This window comes from Kogia breviceps, chromosome 10 (genome assembly GCF_026419965.1).
Source record: "Kogia breviceps isolate mKogBre1 chromosome 10, mKogBre1 haplotype 1, whole genome shotgun sequence".
In the NCBI taxonomy this organism is placed as follows: Eukaryota; Metazoa; Chordata; class Mammalia; order Artiodactyla; family Physeteridae; genus Kogia; species Kogia breviceps.
Window position 1 is genome coordinate 64,691,173 of NC_081319.1, and position 21,550 is coordinate 64,712,722.

The following is a 21,550-nucleotide window of genomic DNA, read 5'->3' on the forward strand; positions in this document are numbered from 1 at the left end:
GGAGGGGAAGGACCATATTACAGGTCTTTTTTTTTCCCTCTTGAGGCGAGGGGGCCGAGGTGAGATGCTTTTTCCCACCAATAAGAACAGTAAGAATATGCTAAGCCTAAACACGATTTAGTCCAAACAGTCATCTTCAGGAATTTGTAATGGTGACTGTCCTGCCATCATAGCCTAAGTGAGGCATCGTTAATGCATGTTTGTGTTGTGTGATGTATCTGAGAGCGGATGGAAGTGACACGGGTGGCTTCGTGCGTCTGTGTGTGAGTCGGTGTGCTGTGTGCTGAGCACAGAGGTTGGGCTAAGACTGATGTCTAGGTGAATGGAGTGGGTTTCTCCCTCCCTCCCTCCCTACCCCCTTCCTTCCTTCCTTCCTTCCTTCCTTCCTTCCTTCCTTCCCTCCCTGCATCCCTTTCAGCTCCTTCCATGCTGCTGAGTACACACCAGTTTCCCAACAAAGCCTGACCTGTAAGAGCCCAGCTCTCTGCTTGCTCTGTGCCTGTACCCAGCAAATGAAGCACAGTGGAGAAAGTGCGACTTCAGGGTGGATTCCCGGCCCGTGGTGCTGCCCAGCCATCTCTTCTATACATGTTAATTCACCCCTTCTCTCCCTCACACCCTCTGTCCTTCCCCACTCCTGCTTTCAGAGGATTTTGAGGCCAGAAGGTGGAAAGTCTTTCTTTTGGTTCCCAAAGGTACAAACTTACCTTCCTCTACATCCATCTCGCCATCTCTTCTCCGGTTTGATGGGCGTCCTCCCTCCACCTGTCCAGGGCTGGCCCCTCCTCCCCTGCTCTGGACCCCATCCCAACTGTTGCCTCAGAAACCTTCTTTCTCCTTCTAGTAAACTTTTCTCTCTCAAACAGATCTTTCTCACTGGATTTTAAGCCTGCTGAAACCTCTTCATTAATAAAACAATTAAAAAAACCTCTCTCAACCCCATGCTTTTTTCCATCTACTGCCATAGACCATTTCTTTCCTTAAAGGGAAGACTTCTCAAAAGAATTGTCCACACCCTCTGTTTTCATTACTTCACCCCATACTTATTCTTCAACCCACTTGAGTCTGGCTTCTGGCCCCCCAAGCCCACCAAAACCACTTCTTCTAGTGTCATGAGTGATTTCAGGGTGAATGTGGGTACCCGGGACACATTTTCCAGGCCTCATCTTATTTGTCAGTATTTGACCCTACTGACTGCAGGTATCTTTTCTTCACAAAATGCTCTTTTTCTTTTCTGGCCCCACCCTGCCCTGGTTTTCCTCCGTTTCCTGGACCGTTCCTGCTCAGGGCCCTTTCCACACTCAGACTGTCTCACAGGCTGGTGGACATGGGAGTTCTTCAAAGGTTGCCTGTCTGCCTTTCTCTTCTCTCTGTGTTGACTCTCGTCCGTACCTACACCCCTGGCTCCATGCATTTGACCTTCTGTCTCCCGGCCTGTCTACTTCTCCCCACTGCTGCCACATTCTTTTGCAAGTCACCCTGGCCTCTCCCTGGATTCTCTGGGAGTACTTTCACCCTTTTACACTTCTTCTCTGTCTGACCTCAGAGCTGAAAGCTTAATCCTCCTTAATGCATTTTAATAGTTTTCCATAGTTCTTGGGAAAACATTCAAAATCCCTTAAGAAGTTCATGAGATTCTGCATCATCTTGGATCCTGCCATTCATCCAGCCTCATCTCTCCCCGTGTCCCCCGCTGCTTGCTGGCTTGTGGCCAGAGCACTGGTCCCCTTGTACACACGCTTCCTCTAACACAGCGCACGTGTGTGCTTTTGCCTCCTGCCTGGCACTCTTCCACCAGATTTTCTCCTGGTTTCCCCCCAGCTCCCTTCAGAGCTCTGAGCTCTCCATACACAGAGTCCAATATTCTTTAAACATTTTTTGAAATTTTGTTGAAGTATGGTTGATTTATAATATTTTGTTAATTTCTGCTGTACAGCAAAGTGATTATACATATATATATATATATATATATATATTCTTTTCCATTTTGGTTTATCACAGGATATTGAATATAGTTCCCTGTGCTATACCAATAGGGCCTTGTTGTTTATCCATCCTGTATATACTAGTTTATGTCGAAAAATGTGCAGAAGACCTAAATAGATATTTCTCCAAAGAAGACACACAGGTGGCCAGTAGGCACATGAAGACATGTTCAAAATTGCTAATTATTAGAGAAATGAAATCAGAGTCCTGTATTCTTAATGCCTTACTGCCAGGCACATAGTAGATGCTTATTAAATATTGAGTGAATGGATGAACTCCTAGTTTGTTGCCTGGGAAGGATTATTTATAATTAGCATACCAAAGCACCACATTCTGCTTCTCTGATTACATTGTGTTACATCGTTTGTATGCCCATAGATAACTTTTTAATCACTTCTGTACATTGCTCTGTATACTTAGTTCCCCAAGTACTTTCATATGGATCTTCTCTTGAGACTTTGGGCAAATCAGTGGGGTTTTTCAAACCATATGACAGCAGCAGCCCCCAACGCCCTCCCTCCACCCCATACACATTTTTTTGTAGATGGGAAATGTGACACACGTGTCTGGATGTGTGTTCAAAGTCAAAGCAAGTTAGGACTAAATCACAGGACACCTGAATCACAGCCCTTTGACTTTTTTCCACCTCAGTATAGCCTTTTTTCTCTCAAATATGTAAAAATTTGTCTTTAATAATTTTTGGAAACTTTAAAAAACTGTGGTAAAATATACAGTCAGCCCTCAGTATCCATAGGTAATGGGATCTGCAGATTCAACCAACCAGGGATCAAAAATACTACACGATCTGGGGCTGGTTGTATCCACTTATGCAGAACTGCCTATACAAGGTGGCTTGTAAAGGACTTGAGCATCCATGGACTTGGGTGTCCTTGTGGGTCCTGGAACTGATCCACCGTGGATACTGAGGGACCATGGTACATAACGTAAAATTGGCCACCTTAACTATTTTTAAGTGTACAGTTCACTGGTATTAAATACGTTCACAATATCGTACAACCATCACCACCATCTGTCTCCAGAACTGTTTTCATCTTGCAAAACTGAAACTCTGTGCTCATTAAATAGTAACTCCCCCTCTCCCTAGACCATGGCAACCACCATTCTACTTTCTATTTTTTTTCCAGCTAAGAAAGAAAATTATTGCTCAGTGTCCTTTCAGATGATCAGATATCTCAAACCACAAGGTTTATTTCAGTGGTTTTGATTTTATTTTTAAAACAATTTGTTATGAATCATGGACATAGAGAACAGACTGGTGGTTGCCAAGGCAAAGGGGGTTGGGGGAGGGATGGGGTGAGAGGTTGGGGTTAGCAGATGTAAGCTTTTATATATAGGATGGATAAACAAAAAGGTCCTACTGTATAGCACAGGGAACTATATTCAATATCCTATTATATTCTGTAATGGAAATGGAAATACATATATATGAAATAATATATATGTATAACTGAGTCACTTTGCTGCACAGCAGAAATTAACACAACATTGTAAATCAACTATACTGCAATAAAAAATTAAAAATTAAAAAATCTGTTACCAAATGGTATCTTTTCCCGACGTCATCATTTTATAGTGTCTTCCAAAGTTAGACCAGCATGAAACACCCGCCTCCGCCACTCCAGACCTAAGTGTGTTCTTTGCCTCTATATTTAAACAGTAAAAATCAACCCTGGAAAAGAGTGAAAAGGTTTGCTGTCTGCTGGTTGAGGGTATAAGGCATGTTTGTGATTGTCCTGTTTGTCTTGTTATATCTGATATTATTGAGGATTGTTTTTCCAGTACAAAATGTTAATAACTTTGAAAGGAAAGATTAGAGACAAGGGGATTTCTGAGATGGTTTAGTTCCCGACTTCCCTGATAAGATTCACCTGGGGGATGGGGAGAACCTTGTTAAAATAGGGATGACCAGGCCTTCCGCAGTCTGGATCAAACCATTCCAAGTGTGGGAAGCGTTTGTATATTCGATGAATACTGTTTTGTTACCGAGCTGGAACGACATCTTAATTCTTACAGTTTATTTTTTCTGAGTATGCCAGTGTGCACATATACACTTTGTGGTGTTTCTTTCTGGGAATTTCCATCATTATCGTTTTCCCCGGTAGCAGAAGCCTGAAATTCATCTCTATTTTCTTTATCCTGATTTTTCAGCTTCATGTTGGATACGACTGTTTGATGAGTTCTCAGTGTATAATGCCAGCAGAGTGCAGCATTTTGGCTCGGGCTTTGCATGGAGACAGACCTGGGTTCAAATACTGACTGCTCCTTGTCAGATTCTGCCCTTGCCCAAGTTATGTAACGTCCTTAAGCTTCAGTTTTTCCGTCTGTAAATTCAGGACAGTAACACACCCTGTTGCTCAGTGCTGTCAAGGAGATACAGTGAAACAGTGCCTTTAAGGCCTGTAGTGCACTGCCTGCCACATAGTAGGCATCAATACATACGAATCCCTATTGTTGTTTTGTGACTGTTATTATTTTATAAGACATCCCAGCCGGGAACATGGCCAAAAGCTGAAGCTGAGTGCACATGAGAACATGAGAAGGGAGGATTCAGAACCCAGGAGCAGTAATTAGTGCTTTTGAAAATGTTATAATTGATCCCTTGCATGTTGTTTTCGCCCCACGCCTATTTTCCAGATTGTTTTCAGTAGACAAAAGCCCTGGGGAAACCTCAAAACCATGTGTATTTGTTTGGGTGATGGAGGAGCTGTGACATCGGATCCTGTTCCCTGTGGATTTTGATGAGGATTTCAAATCCTGATTGGAAGCCTTACATGGTGGCTTTGTCTGTAGAAATTAGTGAAAAGAAAAGGATCAAACCTAAAGTGGAGACTCTCTCCAGAAATTTGAATTAGTGGTACCTTTCAGTCCCCAAAGCTCGTCTGTTCCTTTATTATCCATTCATTCCTCAAGTGTTCATGTGCTGGGCATCAGGCTGGATATTGAGGATAGAGATGTGGATAAAACATGGGTTCTGCCTTCAGGAAGCCCGCAGTCCACTGTGAGAGATAGACAAATGCATAGTTGCAACAAACTGTGGTAACTACAGAAATAAAGGTAGCACAGAGCACTGGGAACAGAGAAGAGCATTTCCTGGAGGAGACTGTGGTGGCACCAAGTCTTGCAGGAGAATTTGAATTGACCAGGTCAGGTCATCTCATTGGGGTGAAGTGTGCAGTGGACATTTCCTGAGCAAAGGAGAGACAAGAAAAACCTGATGTTTTTGTTTTGTATTAATGGACTCTGCTTCTCTCCCTCATGTTTGTAAAAGGGAAATTTCTCAAACATAGGTTGAGGGTTCAGATCCTGGGTAGCCAAGACTCAAGTCTGAACTCACTCCATAAATGACTGCTGAGTGCCAACTGAGAGCCAATACAACCTAACAAACTCTATGAAATTTCTTTTTATATGTACCACATCTTTAGCCATTCATCTGTCATGGACATTTAGGTTGTTTCCATATCTTGGCTACTGTAAATAGTGCTGCTATGAACATAGGGGTGCATGTATCTTTTCTTTTTCCTTTTTTTTTCAGTGAAGTGTAGTTGACTTACAATGTTGTGTTAATTTCTTCTTTATTGCATCTGCTAATGGCAAACTCCCACTCCTACACTCTCCCACCCCCCACCCCCTTGGCAACCACCAGTCTGTTCTCTATGTCTATGAGTCTGTTTCTGTTTTGTAGATAGGTACATTTGTGTCCTATTTTAGATTCCACATGTAAGTGATATTGTATGGTATTTGTCTATTTCTGACTTACTTCACTTCGTGTGATAATCTCTAGTTGCATCCATGTTGCTGCAAATGGCATTATTTCATTCTTTTTTATGGCTGAGCAATATTCCATTGTGTGTGTGTGTATCACATCTTCTTTATGCATTCATCTGTCAATGGATACTTAGGTTGTTTTTTTCCATACTTTGGAAACAAATCCTGATTTGGACTTTGATTATTGATATTTCTTATATATGTCCTTTCAGCAGTTATCACATTTTTGTGGATTTGGTAATCTTGTGTCTGCACCACTGTGTTCTTTTCTTAGCTAACTTTTATCAGTGCCCTCTCCAGTATGTTCCAATGGCAATTTCTAAGGACTTTGTTTCCAGGTATTTTGACTTTGCTTCATGCTCCTTGTAGTTGGGCTCATTGGTGTTTGACGTGATAAAATATGGAAGCCTAATCTTCAGCCATTTGTGACACTAAGTCACATTTTCTCTCAGAATCATATCTAATTCTTATGTGAGCTAGTATGTTAATAAAGTGTTGGAGGACTGCAAAGTTACTTGGGGTGTCTATACCAAAAAATCTCTTATAGAATTTTAATGTTCCACTAGTTTGGCTATCGGTGTGGGGGATATCTTTATATTTTATACACACACACACACACACACACACACACAAACATATATCTCTCTCCAAATGCCTCTATATACATAAATACCATACATATATATGTATATATGCTTGTGGGTGTATATATATCTATTTTGTCCAGGGAGAATGCACTTTTAAGATGGGTGTTGTATGCAAGATAAGCATTACTTTTATCCAAAATTATTTTGCATTATGACAGTTACTGTTTCATTTGATACTTTTTTGTCCTGTATTTTTGGGAATAAATCAAAGACACTAAGCATGCACAGAAGTGGTTTGCAATTTTTGGCCTTTCTTTCAACTTCATCTTATGGCCTTATCTTGGTTTTATATTTCTAATTTAAAATGTATGTGACCATCTCTTGTTTTTATTTCTTTGTAAGCTGTTTTTACTCATTTAATAGGAAAAGGGTGGGATATAAATATGCGTTAAAAACTGCTATCCATGATGATCGAGTCATTTAGAAAAGATTACATTACCATAGAATAATAATACAAGTAAGAGTCACAATGACTTTTTTTCCATAAAAAGACTAGTATATCTTATTTTAGTGGCAGAGGATTACATTATATGATTTTCAGTGGTCTTCAGTGAAGAGGGAAATTACACTAGTTAACACTCAACTATCTAAACTAATACAGGAACTTCATTGCTCACAGCCTTTGCTTAGTCAATCCTCAGATGGGAATAAAATTTCCTGTAAAAGTGCCCCAGAAGGGAGATGTTACAGTGAAATGGAACCTTTAGAATGAAAATTAAAATCTCTGTAGGTGGAAAATAGTTGAAGTTTTTAAGGGTTATATGATCCCAGTGAGGCGACGAAGGAGAAAGAAAGGTAGGTCACAGCACATGTGACTTCTGGAAGCTCCAGACAAACAGGAAAAGCAGGATGGGAGACCGAAAAGGGACACCAGGGGAGGGTAGAATTATGACAACTTGGAGGCTGCTGCTTTTTCATAGTAGTTTTAAAAAAGAATTTTTCTTCATTAAGGTTTGTCTACTGCAGTCTTTCAGTGGAGGAAAACCATTGCAGCTTTTGTGCCATTAAAGCGTTAAATATCATGAAAAAAGAGTTGATTTACCCCAGATTGAGGCATTACACAGCTGCTTTTGTGCTGAAACAACTGTGTCATTCTGAAGGAGGTTTTATGTTTTGTTCTCTCAGTGGAGAACTAAATTCTTCAATGACTTTATTCATTCTAGGGGATTACTCAGTGTTTACTTTCTTTGCTAATGGCAGGCTTTGCATGGTAACGTGCCCTTTCTTGTCAGGAGATTTGGCAAACTCAGAAACGTTGGTTTTTTATTTCTTTAAAATGTCAGAATTTTGTGGACACAAAACAATTTTTTGAACTTCAGAGGTTTGTTTTTGTCTAGACTATCATCCATACCTGTTTAGTAATCTTGAAGTTGGAAGATTCTTCAAAATATTTCTGTGTGAATAAAAAGTGTTACTTTTAGGTATGTCATTTACCTCTGTTGTTGTCAGTAGATTCATAGTTCGTATAATCAATGTGGGTTCGCTTTTCAGTGATCATATTGGTGGCAATGTGAAACGAATTAAAGAATTTCCAAATAATTCCTGGGAAATAGGTAGTAGGTAGTTACATTTCAAGGTTACGAACACTTCTCGACTTCCCTGGTGGTGCAGTGGTTAAGAATCTGCCTGCCAATGCAGGGGACACAGGTTCGAACCCTGGTTCTGAAAGATCCCACATGCCGCAGAGCAACTAAGCCCATGCACTACAATTACTGAACCTGTGCTCCAAAGCCCACGAGCTGCAACTACTGAGCCCATGCGCCACAACTACTGAAGCCCGCGTGCCTAGAGAGCCCATGTTCCGCAACAAGAGAAGCCACCGCAGTGAGAAGCCCACGCACCACAATGAAGAGTAACCCCCGCTCGCCACAACTAGAGAAAGCCCACGTGTAGCAATGAAGACCGCAAAAAAAAAAGACCGCAATGAAGTGCCGCAAAAAGAAAAAAAATAAAGGTTATGAACACTTCAGAGGGCTATAAACCTGTGAGTAGATTTCTTTGGAGGTCTGCTTTCTCATCAGATAAAAATAAGAGTACAGATTGCTGTTTCCCTCCCTAAGATTAATGATATATTTTCCTCATGTAAACAGTCTTCTCATAGTGTTCAGAATAACTGTATTTCGTCCTCCCATACTACCTCTGAGTCCTCCCACTCTTTCTTCAGACCCTCAAAGGGTTATTTTGAGAAAAGCAGATTGCCCTTGGAGGTTGGAAAGAGCCTTTCCTTAGATGTTGAGAAACAGGTTTTTAGAGATTTTAGAGGTGGGTGCCACTCTTTTTGAAGACTTTACTGTTTTCACATTTGTTTCTGCATTCTTTTAATGCTTTAGTTTTGAGAGGAAAGTTTCTTGACTGGCTTCTGGCCTTGAGTTAAGTTTCCAGCTACTGTGTTTTGTCACTTTGTATTCAAGGAGTATTCAGGAAGTCTTTTCTTGTCTTATATGTAGATAGAGCCAGCCTCAATTATCCCTGTGGTTTAGAGCATCATGGAAGTCTCACAAATTAGAAAGAGGTGGAATCTGGGGTGTGTATGTGTGTAATGTGTGCTTGTGAAGATATAAGCTAATGCTTATTTTAGTCTTTCATTTATGATTCAATTTACTAACCAACGTACTTACCAATTTATTGGTAGATATTTATTGAGTGTCTACAATGTATATGCCACTCTTTATCTCAGCAGAAGGATAAAATACAAAGGTTCATTAAAACCACATGGTTCTTGAAGTCTTAGAGTTGACCAGTCAGGATAAACAAGATGTCCCTGCACATTGAACAGTGAATTTAGAGGGCAAGGAAGTATGTGATTATTCCAGGTGCCAAATTAACTGGCACAGGTCCAAGACTATAAAGAGTTCAGGGAATAACGGGGAAAAAAATGAGGGCTGGAAAGATGAGTGAAGGCACCACAGAGGAGATGGGGCTTGATCTCTGCTCCCAGGATGAGAAGAATTGTGGAATTTGTCAGTGACAGGAGAGGGCGTCCTGCATGTGGGGAGGGGGGTGCCCTGAGAATGACAGTGCACTGGGCATAAGCTCTTTGTGTTTGGGGAGAAACCCTGAGAAGTTGCTAGTTGGATTAGAGGATGCTTTTGAGGTAGTGGGGTTTAAATAGATTGAATGCAACACATATTCATATATTGGGTAGGCCAAAAGGTTTGTTGTTTTTTTCCATTAAGATGGCTCTAGTAGTGCTTAGCTGTTTTTAACTTCATTCGAAACAATTTTGTTAGCTTATATTGTGACAGCTATCATATAAGCGTGCATTGAAGAAAAAAACTTGTCATAATTGGTGAATTTTTGTGTAGCAATTTTAATACTGAAGATGGAAGAAAACAACATTTTTGGCGTATTACGCTTTATTATTTCAAGAAAGGTAAAAACGCAACTGAAACAAAAAAAGATTTGTGTAGTGTATGGAGAAGGTGCTGTGACTGATCAAATGTGTCAAAAGTGGTTTGTGAAGTTTCATGCTGGAGATTTCTCACTGGACAATGCTCCACGGTCGGGTAGACCAGTTGAAGTTGATAGTGATCAAATTGAGACATTAATTGAGGACACTCAACCTTATACCATGCGGGAGATAGCCGACATACTCAAAAATATCCAAATCAAGCATTGAAAATTATTTGCACCAGCTTGGTTATGTTAATAGCTTTGATGTTTGGGTTCCACATAAGTTAAGTGAAAAAAACTTTCTTGACTGTATTTCCGCATGCGATTCTATACTTAAACAAAATGAAAGTGTTCCGTTTTTAAAACAAATTGTGATGGGTGATGAAGAGTGGATACTGTACAATGATATGGAATGGAAGAGAAATGAACCACCACCAGCCCCACCAAAGGCCGGTCTTCAGGCAAAGAAGGTGATGTTGTGTATATGGTGGGATTGGGAGGGAGTCCTTTATTATCAGCTCCTTCTGGACAAACCGAACAATTAATTCCAACAAGTGCTGCTCCCAGTTAGACCAACTGAAAGCAGCACTCGACGAAAAGTGTCCAGAATTAGTCAACAGAAAATGCATAATCTTCCATTAGGATAACGCAGGACCGCATGTTTCTTTGATGACCTGGCAAAAACTGTCACAGCTTGGCTGGGAAGTTCTGATTCATCCACCATATTCACCAGATATTGCATTTTCGGATTTCCATTTATTTCAGTCTTTACAAAATTCTCTTAATGGAAAAAATGTCATTTCCCTGGAAGACTATAAAAGGCACCTGGAACAGTTCTTTGCTCAAAATGATTAAAAGTTTTGGGAAGATGGAATTATGAAGTTGCCTGAAAAATGGCAGAAGGTAGTAGAACAAAAGGGTGAATATGTTGGTCAATAAAGTTCTTGTTGAAAATGAAAAATGTGTCTTGTATTTTTACTTAAAATGTGAAGGAACTTTTTGGCCAGCCCAATATTATTCTGATCATGAGGAATTTGTAGATTTTGCTGAAAGTTTATACATTAAAATTGTTATATTTTCCTACATTTGCTTTTGGCACACAAAAGTTTCTGAGAGAAGCGAGTGTCGACTGAAAAATGTACAACCTAAAAGTTGAGAGTTATGTTTTATTCGGTGGACAAAACTGAGGACTTAATCCTGGGACACAGCATCTCAGATAGCTCTGAGGGACTGCTCTGAAGAGGCAAGTGGGGAGCCAGCAAGTGGGGAGCAACAACGACCAGGGTGTTGGAACATCAGATGATTAATTAATTAAAGAAAAGCAGACATCTCAAGTTAAGGAATTTAGTGCTTTTCTGTGGGAAGATGCAAGAGTCTGAGCTCACTGAAATCATTCCTTCGATATGCACCTCAGCTGTCTGGGGCCAGTATCCTGCTTTTCTCATTCTGAGTCTTCTCAGGGTATATCATCAGGGGTGACTGCAGTGTCTAATGGTTTGATGGCGGGCATCCTGTTTCCTTCCTGAGTTCCCTTAGGACTCAAGGTCGGGGTGGATGTAATGTGATGGCTTCAAGGCTGCAACATCCTTTGTTTACTGATATGGCAGGGGGCATTTTTAGTTCACATGAGCAGTGTTAAAGACTGGATGAAAAACTCTGTATGTCAACACAGGCTTCGTAATAATATTTGCAGGAGTTGTTATGTCAATAGGTACACATGTAAATTTCATGTTGAATTGGCAAGTGAAAAACACCATTAATATGGTGCATTTTTTCCTAGGCCGGACCTGATAGACATGAATACTGTTGCTGTTCAAAGCAACCTTGCAAATTTAGAGCACGCTTTCTATGTAGCAGAAAAAATCGGTGTTATAAGACTTCTGGATCCTGAAGGTGAGTGATTATTTTGACCAGATGTCCATGGGCTGGAAAGTCTGATCCAAAGTAATTGATCAGCATTTTGAAATAATTCATGTTGCTGCTTTTAGATGTTGATGTCTCCTCACCTGATGAAAAATCAGTAATAACTTATGTATCATCTCTCTATGATGCATTTCCCAAAGTCCCTGAAGGTGGTGAAGGCATTGGTGCAAACGTGAGTATTGATTTCTCTATTCTGAAGCTGCTGACTCAGAATTGACTGAATTCTCTGATAGGGCTTTTTACAGTTTTTTTAATATGACTTTTAAAAATTGAAATATAGTCAATTTACAATGTTGTGTTAATTTCTGCTGTACAACAAAGTGATTCAGTTATATATATATATGTACACACACAGACACACACACACATTCTTTTCTTTAATGTTATTCTCCATTATGGTTTATTATAGGATATTGAATATAATTCTGCTAACTTCAACCTCCCACTCCACGCCTTCCCTCACCCCCTCTCCCTTGGCAACCACAAGTCTGCTCTCTATGTCTGTGATTCAGTTTCTGTTTCATAGATAAGTTCATTTGTGTCATATTTTAGATACCACATATAAGTGATATCATATGGTATTTGTCTTTCTCTTTCTGGCTTACTTCACTTAGTTTGATAATCTCTAGGTCCATCCACATTGCTGCAAATGGCATTATTTCATGCTTTCTTACAGCTGAGTAATATTCCATTGCATGTATATGTGTCACATTTTCTTTATCCGTTCATCTGTCAATGGACATTTAGGTTGTTTCCATGTCTTGGCTATTGTAAGTAGTGCTGCTATGAACATTGGGGTGCATGTATCTTTTTGAATTAGAGTTTTGTCTGGATATACGCCCAGGCATGGGATTCCTGTTTTTTTGTTTTGTTTTTTTTATAGTTTCCTTTGCTCTGCAAAAGCTTTTAAGTTTCATTAGGTCCTATTTGTTGTTTTGTTTGTTTGTTTGTTTTCATTTCCATTACTCTAGGAAATGGGAAGAAAAAGATCTTTCTGTGATTTATGTCAAAGAGCGTTCTTCCTATGTTTTCCTCTGAGAGTTTTATAGTGTCTGGTCTTACATTTAGGCCTTTAATCCACTTTAAGTTTATTTTTGTGTATGGTATTAGGGAGTGTTCTAATCTCAGTCTTTTACATGTAGCTGTCTAGTCACCACTTATTAAAGAGACTACCTTTTCTCCATTGTATATCCTTGCCTCCTTTGTCATAGATTAGGTGACCATAGGTGTGTGTGTGGGTTTATCTCTGGGCTTTCTATCCTGTTCCATTGATCTATATTTCTGTTTTTGAGCCAATACCACATTGTCTTGATTACTGTAGCTTTATAGTATAGTCTGAAGTCAGGGAGTCTGATTCCTCCAGCTCCGTTTCTTTCCCTCAAGATTGCTTTGGCTATTCGGGGTCTTTTTTTTCCTCCATACAAATTTTAAGATTTTTTTGTTCTAGTTCTGTAAAAAATGCCATTGGTAATTTGATAGGGATTGCACTGAATCTGTAGATTGCTTTGGGTAGTATGGTCATTTTCACAATATTGATTCTTCCAATCCAAGAACATGATATATCTCTCCAACTATTTGTGTCATCTTTGATTTCTTTCACCAGTGTTTTATAGTTTTCTGAGTACAGGTCTTTTACCTCCTTAGGTAGGTTTATTCCTAGGTATTTTATTCTTTTTGTTGCAGTGGTGAATGGGATTGTTTCCTTAATTTCTCTTTCTGATCTTTCGTTGTTAGTGTATAGGAATGCAAGAGATTTCTGTGCATTAATTTTGTATCCTGCTACTTTACCAAATGCGTTGATTAGCTCTAGTAGTTTTCTGGTGGCATCTTTAGGATTATCTATGTATAGTGTCATGTCATCTGCAAACAGTGACATTTTTACTTCTTTTTTTCCAATTTGGATTCCTTTTAGTTTTCTTCTCTGATTGTGTGGCTAGAACTTCCAAAACTATGTTGACTAATACTGATGAGAGTGGACATCCTTGTCTTGTTCCTGATCTTAGAGGAAATTTCAGTTTTTCACCATTGGAAGTGATGTTTGTTGCAGGTTTGTCATATATGGCCTTTATTATGTTGAGGTAGGTTCCCTCTGTGCCCACTTTCTGGAGAGTTTATATCATAAATGGGTGTTGAATTTTGTCAAAAGCTTTGTCTGCATCTACTGAGATGATCATATGGTTTTTATTCTTCAGTTTGTTAATATGGTGTATCACATTGATTGATTTGCATATATTGAAGAATCCTTGCATCCCTGGGATAAATCCCACTTGATCATGATGTATGATCCTTTTAACGTGTTGTTGGATTCTGTTGGCTAGTATTTTGTTGAGGATTTTTGTATCTATATTCATCAGTGATATTGGTCTGTAATTTTCTTTTTTTGTAGTATTTTTGTCTGCTTTGGTATCAGGGGGATAGTGGCCTCATAGAATGAGTTTGGCAGTGTTCCTTTCTCTGCAAGTTTTTGGAAGAGTTTGAGAAGGATGGGTGTTACCTCGTCTCTAAATGTTTGATAGAATTCACCTGTGAAGCCATCTGGTCCTGGACTTCTTGTTTGTTGGAAGATTTTTAATCACAGCTTCAATTTCATTACTTGTGATTGGTCTGTTCATATTTTCTGTTTCTTCTTGGTTCAGTCTTGGAAGGATATACCTTTCTAAGAATTTGTCCATTTCTTCCAAGTTGCCCATTTTATTGGCACAGAGTTGCTTGTAGTAGTCTCTTATGATGCTTTGTATTTCTGTGGTGTCAGTTGTAACTTCTCCTTTTTCATTTCTAATTTTATTGATTTGAGTCCTCTCCCTCTTGAGTCTGGCTAAAGGTTTATCAGTTTGGTTTATCTTCTCAAAGATACAGCTTTTAGTTTTATTGGTCTCTGCTATTGTTTTTTTTTGTTTGTTTCTATTTCATTTATTTCTGCTCTGATCTTTATGATTTCTTTCCTTCTACTAACTTTAGCTTTTGTTTGTTCTTCTTTCTCTAGTTCCTTTAATGTAAGGTTAGATTGTTTGAGATTTTTCTTGTTTCTTGAGGTAGGATTGTATTGCTATAAACTTCCCTCTTAGAACTGCTTTTGCTGCATCCCTTAGGTTTCAGATCATCGTGTTTTCGTTGTCATTTGTCTCTAGGTATTTTTTGATTACCTCTTTGGTTTCTTCAGTGATCTCTTGGTTATTTAGTAACGTATTGTTTAACCTCCATGTGTTTGTGTTTTTTATGTTATTTTCCCTGTAATTTATTTCTAATCTCATAGCGTTGTGGTTGGAAAAGATGCTTGATATGATTTCAATTTTCTTAAATTTACCAAGGCTTGATTTGTGACCCAAGATGTGATCTGTCCTGGAGAGTGTTCTGTGTGCACTTGAGAAGAAGGTTTAATCTGCTGTTTTCGGATGGAATGTCTTATAAATATCAATTAAATCTATCTGGGGTATTGTGTCATTTAAAGCTTGTGTTTCCTTATTAATTTTCTCTCTGGATGATCTATCCATTGGTGTAAGTGATGTGTTAAAGTCCCCCACTATTGTGTTACTGTTGATTTCCTCTTTTATAGCTGTTAGCATTTGCCTTATGTATTGAGATGCTCCTATGTTGGGGGTGCATATATATTTATAATTGTTATGTTTTTTTCTTGGATCGATCCCTTGATCATTAAGTAGTGTCCTTCCTTATCTCTTTTAACATTCTTTATTTTAAAGTTTATTTTATCTGATATGAGTATTACTACTCCAACTGTCTTTTGATTTCCATTTGCATTGAATATCTTTTTCCATCCCCTCACTTTCAGTCTGTATGTGTCCCTAGGTCTGAAGTGGGTCTCTTGTAGACAGCATATATTTGGGTCTAGTTTTGGTATCCATTCAGTGAGCCTGTGTCTTTTGGTTGAAGCATTTAATCCATTTATGTTTAAGGTAATTATTGATATGTATGTTCCTATTACCATTTTCTTAATTGTTTTGGGTTTGTTTTTGTAGGTCCCTTTCTTCTCTTGTGTTTCCCATTTAGAGAAGTTCCTTTAACATTTGTTGTAGAGCTGCTTTGATGGTGCTGAATTCTCTTAACTTTTGCTTGTCTATAAAGCTTTTGATTTCTCCATCGAATCTGAATGAGATCCTTGCTGGGTAGAGTAATCTTGGTTGTAGTTTCTTCCCTTTCATCACTTTAAATATATTGTGTCACTCCCTTCTGGCTTGTAGAGTTTCTGCTGAGAAATCAACTGTAACCTTATGGGAGTTCCCTTGTATGTTGTCATTTTTCCCTTGTTGCTTTTAGTAATTTTTCTTTGTCTTTAATTTTTGTCAATTTGATTACTGCGTATCTTGGCATGTTTCTCCTTAGGTTTAACCTGCCTGGGACTCTCTGTGCTTCCGGGACTTGGATGGCCATTTCATTTCCCATGTTAGGGACGTTTTCAACTATAATCTCTTCAGATATTTTCTCTGGTCCTTTCTCTCTCTCTTCTCTTTCTGGGACCCCTATAATGCAAATGTTGGTGTGTTTAATGCTATCCCAGAGGTCCCTTAGGCTGTCTTCATTTCTTTTCATTCTCTTTTCTTTATTCTGTTCCATGGCAGTGAATTCCACCATTCTGTCTTCCAGGTCACTTATCCATTCTTCTGCCTCAGTTATTTTGCTATTGATTCCTTCTAGTGTATTTTTCATTTCAGTTATTGTGTTGTTCATCTCTGTTTGTTTTTTAGTTCTTCTAGGTGTTTGTTCTTTAATTCTTCTAGGTCTTTGTTAAACATTTCTTGCGTCTTCTTGATCTTTGCCTCCATTCTTTTTCCGAGGTCCTGGATCATCTTCACTATCATTATTCTGAATTTTTTTTCTGGAAGGTTGCCTATATCCACTTCATTTAGTTGTTTTTCTGGGGTTTTATCTTGTTCCTTCATCTGATACATAGTCCTCTGCCTTTTCATTTGGTCTGTCTTTCTGTGAATGTGGTTTTCATTCCACTGGCAGCAGGACTGTAGTTCTTCTTGCTTCTGCTGTCTGCCCTCTGGTAGGTGGATCTGGATCTTACGGTAATTCTATTTTTAGTTTTCTGAGGAACCTCCATACTGTTCTCCATAATGGCTGCACCAATTTACATTCCCACCAACAGTGTAGGAGGGTTCCCTTTTCTCCATACCCTCTCCAGCATTTGTTATTTGTAGACTTTTTAATCATGGCCATTCTGACCAGTGTGAAGTGGTACCTTGCTGTAGGTTTGATTTACATTTCTCTAATAATTAGCATGGTTGAGCATATTTTCCTGTGCCTATTGGCCATTTGTATTTCTTCCTTGGAGAAATGTCTATTTAGGTCTTCTGCCCTTTTTTCGATTGGATTGTTTTTTTTGCTGTCAAGTTGTATGAGTTTACAGTTTTTAAATATCAAATATTTTTTAAAGGATTTGAGTTAATAGGTCACTTAATTTAGAGATTTTCTTTTTAAACTTACTGCTGTTTTACAGCTGCCCTAATTGGTATCCTTCTCTGCAGAGAAGGTATGCAGAGAATATCTCAGTTTTGAAATCACTTTCAAGTTTTTTAACTTACGTGATCCCAGGAGATAATGTAGCTCTGCATTGGTTTCTCATTTAAAAGTGAGGCCTGGAGGAGGGCGATTTGATTTTGCCAAAGTAACGGAGCTTCTTTGTAGCAGGGCACGGTCTCTGACAAGTAGCTTTGGGCTCTTTATTTAGTCCACTGCTTCCCAGAGTCTGTGTAATTCATTTCAGCAGTGTGTTTTGTGCTGGTCCTGCTGACAAGTGCTGTGCATTTCTGGAGGACAGGGCACCCTGTACATGACGTGCATTGGGGGGTACACCCCGTCACCCTGACTTCTCCACTCCTCTGCAGATTTCTCCTTTATTCTGTCTCACTTTGAAGGTTTGGGAGTGCCCCTTTCGGGTCTCTTATTTCACCTCTGTGTGCTATTGCTTGAGGCTTGTTTCCATTCTCTCCTCATGTTCTTTCTCACAAAGGCTGATCCCCGAGTGACTTGGTCCCATGCTCCTCCTCTGCTCCAGCGTCTGCCAGTGACTCAGGGTTGAGTGTTGCTCCAAAATGTTATTGTGGCTGTTTGTTGCTTGGTCTTCTCACTGCCTGTACCCAGTTCCTCAGTCTTATCCCTTCACTAGAATGAGGATGAGAGCTGTCTTTTGGCTTTACTTTCTCCATTGTCTTCCTCTTCCCATGAACTCTGCACATTGTCGCCACATTAGCTAGAAAAACTTCCGTGGTTCCATGTGGCTTGCAAGGTTCAACCCAGTCTAGATGTTCTGACATCCACAATTCTGCCTTTTATCAGTTCTGCTTACCCACATCATTCCCCACATGAACCGTTTGTGGTGTCCGGGGCATTTCTGTTTCAGAGTCCTGACTCCCTTGACCCCCATCCCCCATCTTTTCTCTGCTCTTCCTGCCAGCCACCAACAATTACTGGTCATTGTACAACTGCTCAGGGATTCCCTCTCCCAGGAAACCTTCAGTGATCATTTTGAGGCACATTTATGCTCACCTGATTCTTACCTCAGCGCCTCACATATACTACCCAGTTCCTTTATTTCAGCACTTCTTTTTTTTTTGCTATACACGGGCCTCTCATTGCTGTGGCCTCTCCCGTTGCGGAGCACAGGCTCCGGACGCATAGGCTCAGTGGCCATGGCTTACGGGCCCAGCCACTCCGCAGCATGTGGGATCTTCCCGGACCGGGGCACAAACCCGCGTCCCCTGCATCGGCAGGCGGACTCTTAACCTCTGTGCCACCAGGGAAGCCCTTCAACACTTCTTAAATGCTGCTTTTCATTTTGCGTAACTGTTTATATTATGACTGTCTCTTGCCTCCTCATCTAGACAGAAACTCTTTGATAAAAGAGATCATGTCTTGAAGTATTATATTTTTATTACAATGCTTAGCACAATGCTTTGAACATCATAAGCAGTCATCAAATACTTAACTGCATATAGCAGTTTACAATTTTCCAGTCTCCTCCATTTTTAAAAAAGTTTGCCTAACAGTACTTGAATCATCCCACATGTACATTTCCTCTAGTTTTCACTCCTGTCTGGTTTCCTATGTATCGCGTAGCTCTTTGAGTTTCAGATATAAGGTGGACTTAGAAAGGTTGGCAGAGAGGGCAACTAACCTGGCTTATGCAGGCTGTGCCTTTCTTGAGTGCCTGGAGAACACCCCAAATTGATCACAGTGTTCTTTTTTTTCTGCTACATTTCAATGCAGCCTCTGAAGCCTTTGTAACACAGTGCTTCAGGCAGCCTGGATCCCTGGATCAGAGCTGGCACTCCTTAGGCTAGTCTTAGTGGTCAGATGTTGATAGTGTATTTTTAAGGCTGTTTAAATGGAAAGGATTGGGAGTGGGTGGAAAGGAAGAAAACATGGAGCTGGTCCTCTCCGTCAGGCTTAAAGCCCTGCAAATCCACAGAATGACCTCTGGCCAGATTGTGTTAGATGTGAATGCTACAATCTGCAGATACAGACCTTCTCTGCCATCTTCTCGTTGTAGGATGTTGAAGTCAAATGGATTGAATACCAGAATATGGTCAACTACCTCATCCAGTGGATCAGACACCATGTGACCACTATGTCCGAGAGAACATTTCCTAATAATCCTGTAGAACTCAAGGTCTGTGTCCCTATAGAAGTTAAGTAGGATTGAGTTTACTATTAAACTTTTAAATAATACTGAAATGGTTCTATCATTTCAGAAATTGAAGAAAAATTGCCCTTGGCAAGGTACTAATCATCAGGCAAATTACTTATTTATTCATCTCCTATTGTACAGAGAAAATGGAAGTCAACATTAATAATTAAAATAGTGACAACATCTTAAAGAAATTTATAGTCCCTTTGGTTTGAATTGATGAGAGTTTTAAGGTTTAATTTGGGAAGGTTTCTGGAAGTGACGTTGCCAGATTCTTTTTGGTGCCTGGGAGATGCCTGGAGCCAGCAGATGGCTGGGGCACAAGGGGGGGCAGGAGCTTGTGCAATACGACCGTGGCAGGACCTGTGCCTGTGGTCACATCCTCTTAAAAATCGGCCTCAGAGGCTCCTGTGGTACGGCAAGAGGTACATACCATCTTTCACCATGAATTCGAAAATACATACCTGACTCCCAGAGTAAATGAGTTCCTGGTTTAGTAGAACATTTACTACTACCTAAGAACCTGGGTCCATCTCTTTGAGCAGAGACATTATAGAAATAGTAAAAGATAGTACAGATATAGAAACTTATTGAAAATAAGTTGTCTCATTTTGTACATTGGGATTTGTCATAGCAAAGTAGTGTACTTTATTTCAAGAAATAGGTAATGCGAATGTGAGCAACAAAGTCTAATTCCTTGAATTGCAGACTTTGTTTTCTGGATCAGACTAGCATTGCAAAAAACGGTCCTAACCCAGGGTGGGCCCTGTTAACGTTAGTAATTGTGTCCATGAGTCTATACGGAACATCTGTGGAATAGCTTTTATTCACGTTGCCACGGGGATCTTGTCCTTGGCACAAAGTTCCTTGGTGTGTGTCGATGTGATGCTGTTTAAGTTCTCTCTGAAGCTGTTTGTGTGATGTCTCCCTCTGTGGCTGGAACCTCTCCCGGCAGGAAAGCTTTCCTCCCCCTTCTATCAGCATGTCTACTGTGAACAGTGGGTAGCCCATGATGGCTTTCCGTGCTTATTCACCTATGGACATCCTGAAACGGTGCATTTTGAGTTTAACCCAATTTTCAGATGTCAAGTTCCACTTATTTCCAGATGGATTCCTTTTGTCCAGACATTTGAGTAAATTCTTGCTGGCTTCTGATTAATGCAGGGTCTTAAATTATTAAAGAAGTTCGAGTGACTACACAGATTACTGACTGGTGCCTGGGATAGGATGTGATACAGGAAAAAATATATTGTGGAGAAATACCAAATAATTTTATTAGCTAGCAAAACATTAAGTGGAATCCTTTACAGAAATGTGTCTGCCTGAATGTTTGCAGGGACTTGTTTTAAAGCAGCATGAATTAGGATGAAATGATTAGCATACACTTATTAAATGTGGAGACGTTTTATCAACATAATTTTTATATGGTCCTTGTTAATAAATATAATTTTTATATGGTCCTTGTTAATAAATGTAATAAACCTATTTAAGAGATTCCCAAGTTAATATCTATAAATTAGTTAGTAATTTAAGTATATGGTTCAAACTTTTATAATAATAGCAGCAACCAATAGCATCTGTCTTCATTTACTTATAAGATCTGCTTAGGGCTTCCCTGGTGGTGCAGTGGTTGAGAATCTGCCTGCTAATGCAGGGGACACGGGTTCGATCCCTGGTCTCGGAGGATCCCACGTGCCACGGAGCAACTAGGCCCGTGAGCCACAACTACTGAGCATGCGTGTCTGGAGCCTGTGCTCCGCAAAAAGAGAGGCCACGATAGTGAGAGGCCCGCGCACCACGATGAAGAGTGGCGCCCTCTTGCCACAACTGGAGAAAGCCCTCGCACAGAAACAAAGACCCAACACAGCAAATATTAAAAATAATAATAATAAAAGATCTGCTTAATTTGGTCAATGGGACATTGAAACGAAATTTTAGTCCTATCTATCTGATGAGAATTCTGTTTTCAAGGATAGACCATGAAAGAGAATGCTCCCCACCCCTTTTTATGGGAATTGCATCAGGTGATTTTTCCAAAAACTAAAAGCTAAAGTACAGCATTTGGGAAGTGGATCTTTTAAAGTATGTATCTTCTTGTTTGGATATTGAGAGAGTGTCAGTAGAGTCATAGTAGATAGTGCTGTGGTTTTCACTATCCAGATGGCTG

The 21,550-nt window shown here is 39.7% G+C and overlaps 1 protein-coding gene across 40 annotated transcripts in view; it reads left to right on the forward strand.

Moving 5' to 3' along the window:
* Window positions 1-21,550, forward strand: part of DST (dystonin) — a 503,614-nt gene that overhangs the window by 300,767 nt on the left and 181,297 nt on the right. For 34 of the 40 annotated variants that reach the window (XM_059077098.2, XM_067005926.1, XM_067005928.1 and 31 more), the window contains 3 exons: window positions 11,593-11,705; window positions 11,801-11,907; window positions 19,246-19,365. In XM_059077098.2, the coding sequence (XP_058933081.1) occupies window positions 11,593-11,705; window positions 11,801-11,907; window positions 19,246-19,365 (340 nt within the window). The remainder of the gene's footprint in view (window positions 1-11,592; window positions 11,706-11,800; window positions 11,908-19,245; window positions 19,366-21,550) is intronic. The other 6 variants (XM_067005908.1, XM_067005904.1, XM_067005905.1 and 3 more) reach the window with 1 other exon arrangement.